This window comes from Symsagittifera roscoffensis, unplaced genomic scaffold, assembly GCF_963678635.1.
Source record: "Symsagittifera roscoffensis unplaced genomic scaffold, txSymRosc1.1 SCAFFOLD_25, whole genome shotgun sequence".
NCBI lineage: Eukaryota > Metazoa > Xenacoelomorpha > Acoela > Convolutidae > Symsagittifera > Symsagittifera roscoffensis.
The window spans coordinates 918,142-930,004 of record NW_026971149.1 but is presented as its reverse complement, the minus strand read 5'-3'; the positions used below and the strand labels follow the sequence as shown (position 1 = coordinate 930,004).

Sequence of the window (11,863 nt, the reverse complement as noted above, 5' to 3'; positions counted from 1 at the left end):
CTTTGTCATTGAGATTATTCGTTTAATTTTAATCATCGCCAAGCTTACTTAGTCAAACTTCAAAAAATTGTACAGTTCAACGAGCTTTTTTTGAGTTAATTCGAAATTATTTTTATGGAATTGCCCGTTTTAGGGTTGAAACCTTTAAAAAGTGTTTTATAGGTAAATTAACCTTAAACATCCATCTTATAAAGTAGGTGACTTAACTTAAATCGTATAACGAAGATGTGAATTTACCTGAAAGTTGTCCCTAAACACAAGAAAAAGAAAGTGTCGAAAATCTGAGAAATAAAAAAATTCAAGGTGTTTTAATCTTTACTGTTAACGTATTTTATCTGAATTTTTGTTTTCAAAACTTTTCAGGTTACCTTATTTTTAAGGTACACTTCTAGGGCAATTTTACATATACAATAAATATTTAAGGTTTTTTTTTCAAAGTTGATACACCTTCATTCTTAAATTATTATTAGGAGAAATTTTATAGAGCAATTAAAGGCAAGTTAAGGTGACTTAAGATACTGCAAAATCAACTTAATTTTAAGGTATTTGAAGTATTTTATGGTTATTTTACTTATTTTTTTTAGGTGTAAGAGTGTCTCAAATTGCGCAATAAAAACATTGTTCTTTATTTAAAACAACAAAAACTTGGTGGTTTTTTGGGGATTTTATTTTATGATAACAATTTATGGGCCTTCGGTTTAAATATTCGAATTTGGATAACGCAGAGCAAAATTCTATCCAATCAGACTCACGAGAACGGCTATAGTTTTTGTATTCTTATTTAAATACGGTACCTCGTCTTTTTTTTAATCACGCCATTTTTTTCGAAGATTGCAAAGATATGAACAGTTTGAATTTATTTATCCTTCCACATTCTAATGTCAATTTTGCAACTTGGAAAAAAACTGATTCAAGCCACTAGTTTAATTGAAAAACCTTGTATTCTACATTTGCAGCGTAAGCTTTGTTTTAGCTTTGAGTTTTAGTTTATTGGATCAAACGCTTTCCGGAGTACAAAGCGAACATTTTTCCGATAGTGGTCACGTTTCTTAATTTGTTCATAACATGACGTGTCTGTCTGGCACAAATGCACTTTTCGGGTCTGGATAGAAGAGACTCCAGTGTTTATTTGCACATGACTCATCCGACTGGACGTGTGTGGTGTCTGTAGTAGGAGTAGGGGCTGATATGATGCATGAGTCCTCTAGAGAGAAGTATGTCTCCAGTGAACTCCTCTTTGCTCTATCTCCGAACACCATGAAGTGCTGCTTCAACACCAGTCTGTCTGAAGGGTCAAACACCTGTCAACAAACATCAAAATAAAACTTATCGTGACAATTTCAATTTCTATCAAGCGGTAACACTTTCCCCTTTCATCTTTTGGGAGCAAATTTTTCTTTCCATTATCTACAAAGGCATCCAAATTATCAAGGTTATTGCAGCGACAAACGGTTGATTAATAAGGAGTGAGTTAATGAGATTTGAGTGATAAATTCAGTAGCAATTCAGATCAAATATATATGGTAAATCACCCGCACAAAGTTGCTCGAACCAATGACTAAAGGTCATGTTTCACCAGCTAATTTTAACAAAAATCGGGAAGTGATCTTTCAGTTTGAACTGAATAAGAAAGATCAATTCCAGTTCAGTTAGGAAAAATCACCAATACCCCGCCTTTCAAATTAGGTGGTTCCTAGAAGAATGTCTCGGAAAAATGCAGTTTTGCACTTTCCCAAGTTTTTCGTCAATGCGTCTGCAGGCATGTTTGCTGTTGGTAAAAAGGTTAATGTCACCTTCTCCTGTTCAACTAACTCTCGAAGGAAGTGTAGTTTTATGGCAAAATGCTTCGTCTTTCCGTGGTTCATTGAGTGTTTACTAAGGGCAATACAAGCTTGGTTATCAACGAAAACTTCCAGAGGCCTATTACAAATTATGTCTAAGTCGCTAAGTATGCCCTGTAAATGAATTCCTTCCTTCACTGTTTCGACCACAGCATTGTGTTCTGCTTCGGCTGCTGAAGTTGATACACAACGCTGAAGTCTGCTAGACCAACTTATTACACCTGAGTTGTCACTGAGTTTAAAACAATATCCTGAGGTACTTTTCCTGTTGTCTATACTTCCTGCCCAGTCCGCATCCGAATAGCTAACAAGATGCAAGGCCTTATCCCTCCTATATACTAAAGGTAAACTTTTTGTTCCTAGGAGATATCTAAGACAATTTTTTCCGGCTTTCCAATGCTTTTCACCTGGGTTTTCCACAAAAGAACTTAGAAGATTTGCTGCAAAGCTAATGTCGGGTCTACTTGATAACGCTAGGTAATTTAGACAACCAACAAGTCCTCGATAGTCACATTTTTTCATGTTTTCTTGTTCTATGCTACCTTCTAAAGGACAATCTTCTTTTGTCAATTTTTCGTTTTCACCAATAGGGGTCGTTTTCGGCTTTGCTTCAGTCATCCTAAATCTTGATATCAATTTTTCAACATATTTCTCCTGGCTTATCCTAATTTCGTTTCCTGAGTAATCAATTTTCATTCCTAAGAACCATTTAAGATCACTTATCTCGCTTGTCTCAAATTTTTCAGAGATACTGTTTTCAAACCAACTACAGAAATTTTTCTCTGCTCCACAAACCACTATATCATCTACCCACAAGCAAATTAAACCTTCTATCTCTCCCTCAATCCTCCTAACAAACAAGCACTCATCAAAAACTGAATTTTCAAAACCTAATTCCTCAAGATAGTTTTTTAAAGTCCTATGCCAGTTTCTACCGGACTGCTTCAGTCCATAAAGACTTTTCTTCAGAAGACAAACTAAAGGTTTTCCTTCCTCATCAAACTTCTCGAACCCTTCAGGTTGCTTCATAAAAATTTCTTCATCTAGTTTGGCATTCAAGTATGCAGTTTTAATGTCAAACTGTCTCAACTGATACCTATTTTGAACTGCTAAGCTCAGTACTATTCTTATGGTCGACATCTTGGCTGTAGGCGAATACGTTTCGTGAAAATCCCTTCCCTCAACTTGGCTAAAACCTTTAGCAACAAACCTAGCCTTAAACCTGGAAATTTCACCATAAGGTCCGTACTTCAAAGCAAAATGCCATCTGCTGCCAATAGGCTTCTCTCCTCTGTTTCTAACTAGTTCCCAAACTTTGTTTTTCTCTAATGAATCAAACTCTTTCTTCATTGCTTCCTGTCAGTCAGGGTCTGCTAAAGCTTCCTGAGCAGTTTTCGGTATATTTTCGAGAACTTCTCCAAAAAATACTACATCACCTACTCTTTCTCCTTCGTTTTTTTCTATCTTTTTCTCAAATTAGAACTTAGATTCATCAAAACTAACGTTTCTAGACTTTTGCACTTTGAGTTTTCCTTCACTCTCAACTCCTATCAGATAAGCTTTACTATTTTCCGATGCCCCAGAAAAATTCCCTTTTTAGAGTTTTTGTCTAGTTTTTTTGCGAAACTGTTTTTCCACAAAACTATATGCTACACACCCAAAAGTTTTAACAAAATTAAGGTTCGGTTTTTCTCCATACATAGACTCGTAGGGTGTTTTGCCTATAGCAGAATGAAAGCACATATTTTTGAGATTAGTAGCCATATTAAGAGCATAAGGCCAAAAAGTTTTCGATAAATTCGCATCAAAAATTATGCGGCGAGCCATTGGAGTAATTGTTCCCCACACCCTTTCTATCTTTCCGTTCTCTTGAGGGGTATAAGGAGCCGATGTTTCCAGTTTTATTCTTTGTTTCCTACAAACTCGCTTAAAATCCTGACCAATGTATTCTCCTGCGCCATCTGAAACTAAAGTCTGAGGGACTCCTATGTCTGCTATGAACTTTTCCAACTTTTCTGTTGACTCATCTCTCGTCTTCATGAAATAAATTTTCAGATATCTAGAAAAACTGTCCACAAAACCTATAGCATATCTATGTCCATCCTCTGCTATCGGGTCGATAGGACCTAAAATATCTGTGTGAACAAAATCTAGTGCCCTGGTTGCCCTGATATAAGATTCTTTCGGGACTGGCTTCTTTTTTGCTTTGTTTAACTCACAAGTTTCACAATTCTCAATTTCAAAATCACTTATCTTCATGCCTTCAACATGTTGCTCCAAATGACTTAAATCTTTGTAGTTATTATGACCCATCCTGCAATGCCACTGTTTCAAGGTGCTAACTACATAACACTCATCTTTTCCTACAAAAGTGTCCCATAAAAAGAGACCACTTTCCTCTCTTAATGGGTAAACTGAACCATTTCCCTGGCGAATGAACGAGCTCGCACCAAAAACAACTTCTGCTCCTGCTTTCTTCATTTTTGATACACTCAGCAAATTTCTTGAGTTTTCAGGAACGTACAAAGTATCCTTCAGCTCAATCATCTTAAACTCGCCTTTCTCATCTTTCACTCTGAATCTAACTTCACCTTTCCCTAAAATTTTTGATTCAGAGAAATTTGCATTGCTAACCGATCCTTTGAAGTCCTCATCTAAACTAACAAACATGTCTCGTTCCTTAATCATTTTACTGGTAGCTCCAGAATCTACAACTAAGTCCTCGCCCGGAGACACTCCACTCAAGAAACTAAAATGAGCCTCTGTTTCAGCTACTAGGTTCTGCTGTTCTCGTTTAGTCTTACTAACGAACCTTTTCTTTGCTTGACAATATTTTGCAATATGTCCAAACTCCTTGCACTCATAGCACTGAATTTTTCGAGCTCTATCTTCACTATCTCGTCTGCTGCTTAAGTTTTCTCTGCACTGTTTCGACACATGTCCTCTTTTATGACACTTGAAACAAACTAAGTTCTCGCTATTAAAAGCATGCTCTTTTTCGGTTACTTGTCTCTCGCTATCAAAATTCACTAAATCTCTTTTCAACTCATCTAAACTTTTCTCATCTCTACTAAACTTAGCTATAGTAGAAAAAGTTTCAAATTGGTTTGGAAGTCCTTTCAAAATAATTGAAATTAACATTTTTTCACTCACTCCTTCATTCACTTGTTCTAAGTTATACTGAATCTCCTCTGCTCTAGTCAAATAATCTACCACTGTTTCATTGCTATTCTTTTTCAAAGTTGTAAGTTGGGAGATTAGTTTTTGCAGCCTGGGTCTTTCAAAACTCTCAAACCTTTTCCGTAAAACATCCCAAGCTTTGCTACCATTGCCTTTATAAGGTCTTAAAAACAAAACTGATTTCTTATCTAGAGCCTGTACAAGTTCGTACCAGATATGCAACTGTTTTTCTTCAAAAATTTCTTTTCCTTTATCTATCGCAGCTTGTTTTTGATCACTGCTTGCATTCGGTCTTAAACTTGGCATAAAATTTCTATAATCAACTGTCTCATCTAAAATCTTGTTTAACTTCAAGTGAAAAATTCTTGCCTCGAATTGCTCTTCAAAGTAGGAAAAATCTTCTTCTTTTCCCGAAAAAACTATCCTATCAGTTTTCGACATTTCTTTCCTAATCCAAGTTCTTCCTTTCGACTTAATTCTCACACAAAAGTTAAGCTCCAATCCAAAACTCAAAAAGTTAAGTATTGCCCTAGGTAAAGATCAATGACCCCGTTTTCTCTTACATCAAAATCATATTCTATAAACATCAATATCGCCCGCTTATATAACTATGCAAGTATATTTGATTACCTAAATCTGATTTGGAACCTAACGGAGTGCGTACCGAATAACACATCAGCGACTTAGCAAAGCTAAGGTCCCTCCTCAGATTTCATACTAGGTAATATATATATTAGCAAAATAGAAATTCGTCTTTTTATTCTAGGGTATCAGTTTCTTTTTCTTTTAATTGCAATGTATTCTTTGGATTGATTTTTTGTCGGATTCGAGCAACCGCGTACGAACGAATTTATCCTTCCGCAAAAATTGAGTATAAATCAGCAACTTTTACAAATAAAACATGTAATTTATCAGTTTGGTTCAGTTTTCTTTCTCTAACAACAGTGTAGTGCTTCTTCCACTGCGGTGCTCACTCAATGCCCCTTCGTGTAGCTTTTGACCGTCTTCTCTTCTTCTCTGTTGTGTTTCCCTGCTTCTATCGTCAGAGTTGTCTATCTCTAGAAGTTGTTGTGCCCTGCTTCTGTCGTCAAAGTTGCCTGTCTTTACTAGTTGTGTTATCCTTCTTCTATCTTTGCACTTCTCTGTCTGATCAATCGTCTTTGGCCTGCTTCTTTTTGTTCAAAGTTGTTTTGGCCTGCTTCTTTTCTCGCAGTTCTCTAACTGATCAGTTGTATACTTCGAGTTGTAATTTTTCACTGTCACAACTCCACTGCAAATCTCAGCTTTTTTACTTATTCGTTTGAACAAACAGTCAATCTTGACTCCTGACTTCTCACTCGTGATTGGGCATCTGGGCCCATAACCTATCAAGGTTATTGCAGCGACAATTGGTTGATTAATAAGGAGTGAATTAATGAGATTTGAGTGATAAATTCAGTAGCAATTCAGATCAAATATATATGGTAAATCACCCGCACAAAGTTGCTCGAACCAATGACTAAAGGTCGTGTTTCACCAGCTAATTTTAACAAAAAACGGGAAGTGATCTTTCAGTTTGAACTGAATAAGAAAGATCAATTCCAGTTCAGTTAGGAAAAATCACCAATACAAATAACCGTTTTCTATTCTCGCTCTGAGATGCATGAACACCGTCTTAACCTAGTCTTATGAGACTTTTTTGTATAAGATTTCTTAATTTGTAATTCCGGTTCTTGAAATGACTTCACTTGGAAACAATTTATAACACCGAGGGGAAGTTGCCTTTCGCAAACACAAGCAACAATATGACCGATAACGCTACTGGGAAAAACTGAATGAGTAATACTTTGAGTCTACAAAACTTCTTAAGTGACGCACGCCAATTATGAGTCTACATAATTGCTAAGTGACGCAAGCCAATTCTGACGCATTAGCAGTAACGGTCAATTTGCAAAAAAAATACCAGCTAACATGCCTCAATTTATAGAGCGGACGCATTTTAGCCTATATACAAAAAATTTCATTGGAACATCCGACCCTCAAATTTTGTTGTGGCTGTTTGTAATATAATAGTCTGTGTTAATATCCTAATATCCTTAGCATCGGCTCAACTTAATAGCTGACTATTATTCCGACTTTCGATACAAAAGTAACGGAATATTTGTGCTCGGGGTGGGTTCTTTCTTCAGACAAATTTCGACTTTTTAACTAGCCATTTTTGACGGAATATCATTCGAAAGTTATTGTTGCCCTGAGCTTAAAATTGAAAAGATATTTCACCTGTGATCATTTTTCGTAAAGTTATGGGGGTTTAACGATTGCCATTTTGGCCAATTTCGGACAATTAACGCGCGATGTATATTTCGCGCTATTAACGCGTAAGCGGAGATTTAATCCGTCTCAGAAATCGTGCCAAATTGGTTGAAAGAAGCTTATTTGCCATAATTGATTTGTTACAAGGAGCGAAACCTATCTTTCTGTACTTAAGATGGCGTGTGGGGGGATCATTTTCATTAAAAAATTCAAATTTTAGAAAAAAAAATTTCATTTTGTTTTAATTCATTTAATTTTTTAATGTTATCACTGCTCCATAAACATTAAAAGGCGGTCAGAACATTCAGGGCTTCGCCCTGATACGAGCAGTCTTGTTGATCGTATTTATGCACGTACTGCAATAAAAAAAACACTTTCTAAATGAGCACTAATATTTGCGACTTTTCATGAAAAAAAAATAAACCATACTATCACATAAGCTTTGCTTCTGTAATTATTTGTTCTCAAATCTTATATTATCTCTAAACATAAAATTGGGCATGTCTGTGTGTTAGCATGTCATTAATGCTTGGTTAGATGTTCACTCAAGCTGAACATAATCATTCAATATTTTAGGAATTTTATTAGCACTAGCAGCAGTAAAAGTGCCTTCCTGTAAAAGATTTCAACTCCCGTCAACTGGGATTTACATTTATTATGAAAAAAAAGGTTAGAAAAAACTGCGGTTCAATATTTAGCATTTTTGAGTTTTTCCCACAAACAATATCTGAGCTTTTAATTTACACATTTTTGACACTTGTACTCAATATCTTTTCACTCATTGAGGCTGTCAAAAAATAATGGATCGCAACGAATATTTGATAAAATGTTGACTTTTTTGGTTGTCAGTAGTTCGTCTGTAGTCTTTTTTTATGACTGAAAAAATGGAAAACGTTGGAATAAACAACACACGTAAACATTCACATACTATCAGATCTTGTTCTATCGATTAAAGCCTCATTTTCAGTCCTTTTTTTTTCCTAAAGCCTAAACCTAAGCAAAACTTAAAACATTTTTCCATTTTCCAAAAGAAAGTTTTTTTAAAGTCCAATCTTGCTTTTCTACAAATTTAGAGCGTAGCCGCAATGCAGGGAAAACTCCTGGCCCTTATTCTTTCAGATGATACCGTAATATTATAGTTGGCTGAGTATTTATCAATAGCTTTTCTCAAACGTTTCCAAAAAACGGTCAATTTTTGAAAACTTAACTTTTCGTGTAGCCACAAGTTTTTAAGGAAGTCCAAAAATTGGATCAAAAACTGGTCCAAAACTGGAAATTTCTTAAGTCAATAGATGATTGCTTTCAACATATGGGAGAAAAAGTTTATGCAGAGGAAACCTTTACACTTTGACCCAAGAAAAAGTTTTTCTTCTCAGAAAATTTACACTTTAAGTCCAACGTCGCTTTTCTAAACAAGTAAGGGCATAGGCGCTATGCAGAGAAAAAGATAAACCCAGTTCATGAGTTTGAACCATTTTCATGAGATTTGTATGTAGTTTTCGAGAAAGCATAAAAGTGTCCAAAACACTGTCGAAGTTTCGAAAGTAGTCTAGATTTTTAAACCTGATTTTCTCCAAAAAATAGTTCGTAAATGCTTATGCTGAAAAAACTACTGCTACATTTTCTTTCAACTGAACTCTTTGTGACGGTTCCAAGCGTATCACCCCGCGTTTTTCAACCCTTTTCTGAAAACCACTAATATAACCCCAGAACTAGATCACCCCACTACAATTTAACCCCTTTTTAATACCAATTGTTAGAATCAAATAGGTACCTACTTGAAAGGAATTCGGACCCATGGCGTCGGTAAACATCAAAGCTTAAATTGCAAAAATTAGGGATTAAATAACGTACGGTTAAAGAGTGGTACACCCTTTGTGACAGATTTGTTAGGGTAGTTTTAGATTAAAGTCCAAAGCCAACAAGCAAAGTTAGACAATTTCTATGACTATAACTTTTTCAGCAGAAATTAGGGTGTAGTCGTTTCAGCAGGGAGGTTTCTCAGTATCGGTTATTATGATTGAGATGTTGATCTCCACTATTTTTCCGGTAAGAAAAACTGAAGAAATGGTGAAATTTCAAAGTTCGGATGTTTTCGGAGGCTGTAAGTCTCTGTCTACAAAAACAAGCGCGTACCATACTAAGCAGTGAAGATCTCCATTTTGATTAAAAGTTAAACCTCAGATGAAGCAGGGTAATTTTAGAAGCAAAAAATCCAAAATATTGCTAAAAAATCTCCACTATTAGAATGCAGTTAGAATCTCCACATGCAGTTAGAGATTCTCCACTATTAGAATCTCCACTATTAAATGGCCAAGTACCCACAAAGCACTTGGTCATTTAATATTCCTCAGAGACTAGCAGAATATGCGGCACACATGGTCTTTCCATCACACTGATTCTTTCCACCATTTAGTGAAAAAAGGTGCCACCAAATTTGAACCTATAATTGCGACTTCCATTGGAAAAGAAAACGTTGCATGGTAGTATTACACTACAGTTTGCAATGAAATGTGAATGAACTTTGAACTGCAACTGAATTGCAAAAATGGCAACAAAAACTCATTCTATTTTCATCATGTTTTCGAGCATTGACTGTTCCCTTGGCAATTCATGTTTGATAAACCCTGTTAACACTAAGTGGTACAAAGGAGACAGAGGGGCCTCACGAAACACAGATAAGCTCAAAATCTTTTAAAAAACTGAATCAGTCATGTCAATCAGGTTAGCATCGAATGAGTTTTAAGTTGGAATTAAGTTTCAGAAAAATTTGAAGTAATCAAGGGGCGCCCATTTATTTACTCAACTAATTACTAAACTATTTTTCATAAAATTAGCGCCATGTGGGACCTCTCTGACCCTTTTGGTTGATACCCCCCCCCCCCTATCACATTGTACCCACAAAGCACTTGGTCATTTAATATTCCTCAGACTATCGAGCTGACCAGGTTGAACACTTTAATCAAATCTTCACCTCATACAAAATCCTTCAAGAATTGGCGCATTTAAAACAAGAAATACCACTTCAATTTACTGAGAGTTCACTGAGAGTTACTGAGACTTTACCGCCCGGGCCCCGGCAGTGAACTCTTCCTCGGACTTCAAGACGGTCTATGCATTGGAAGGTCTGCCGAAGTCTTCTGAAGTTTTCGTAAGAAAATTTTCTAAAGAAACTTAAGTTCCACATCAATCAAACATGGCGTGGCTGGGATTCAGACTCCAAATTTTAGGCTCTCAAGGCACTCAAACTATAACTCAACAAGGTAACAGTGCTCGAAAATTACTGAGGCTTCATATAAAGCACAGCCAAAGTCGTTAGATTACAGATTCGTTAGAAAAATTATTAACGCAAGAAAAAACAATTCCTAATAACATGTAAATTTTGCCTCGCAAGAAATACGACAACTAATTCTTAAACTACTCGTAGTCGTAATTATTTTGATTTTGCTTAACTTTTACTAATACAAAGAAGAAGAAGAAGAAGAAGAAGAAGAAGAATTAATTTCTCGTAGTAAAAAACGGCTTAGTAACCAAATATAATTATAACTAATTTTAGCAACTCGGAAAGAACAACGAATGAATTCATTTGGATTGCAGGATGCTGCCCTAAACTCAAAGAAATTCGAATAAACCAACTAATAAAAGCATGAGAGTGGAATTAACATAAGCTAAATACAATTTCTGAAGAACAAAGGCAACAAAAAACGTCGCTCAATAAACTGGACCATTTAAGTGGTACGTAGGACAAATTTTCTGGCGATATACACCTTAATAAAGCCAATTTACGTATAAGACTTTGATACAATTGGCTGAAAATTGTATAAACATATACTGAATTTGTTTGTATAAACTTCAGAAACTGCTAGTCGTAGCACCCTTGTTCGATTCAAATGTGAAACTTGAACTTGTTAACTTAGCGGTTACTTCTCCTACTAACTGTATCTCGTCTCTAAAGACTCCCTGGCACCTATAGAAACGGATGGAGGCCATTTTGACGTTGGGTACCTAACTGAGTTCGAGCGGCAGTAACCAGTGAACAAGTCGAAGTGGGGTTTTCAAATACTTCAATTTGTCAAAAAGCATTCGGTCCTCTTTATAATATTTTCAGACTCACATTTTGATTTGACAGTTTTTTTTTGAAAAACGGGACACATCATTAAGAAATGCATTTTGAGAACAAGCTACTGCATGGGGGTTCGTTTTTTAAAAAAAAAACACAAAAAGTGTATCAATGTGTAAAAAAATTACATAAATTCATAAAAATATAACTTTTGCAGGCATTGTTTTTTAACCTTGTTATTTATATAGCATTTTACTTTCAGCGTCGAAAGACGACTAAAGCAAACAATTCTACTGGAGCATCGAAACCAAATGAGAGACCAATTCATCTAGATCGAACAACATTTAATCCAAAAAAAATATTCAAAAAATTTGTTCAGAGACGAAGTCGCATTTTACAAACACCAGCAACAAACGGCAAGTTTTATTCTAAGAAGCGAAAAAGCAATGATACTGCAAAAAAAAAGATATTACCAAGGAAAATGTGTCTC

At 35.6% G+C, this 11,863-nt stretch overlaps 1 protein-coding gene across 2 annotated transcripts in view; it reads right to left on the bottom strand.

Moving 5' to 3' along the window:
• Positions 1 to 909: 909 nt before the first annotated feature.
• The window catches only part of LOC134856178 (xylosyltransferase 2-like), a 90,617-nt gene continuing 79,663 nt past the window's right edge, over positions 910 to 11,863 (bottom strand). For both annotated transcript variants that reach the window (XM_063872544.1, XM_063872545.1), the window contains exon 14: positions 910 to 1,301. In XM_063872544.1, coding sequence (XP_063728614.1) covers positions 1,059 to 1,301 — 243 coding nt within the window. In that variant the 3' untranslated portion in view covers positions 910 to 1,058. The remainder of the gene's footprint in view (positions 1,302 to 11,863) is intronic.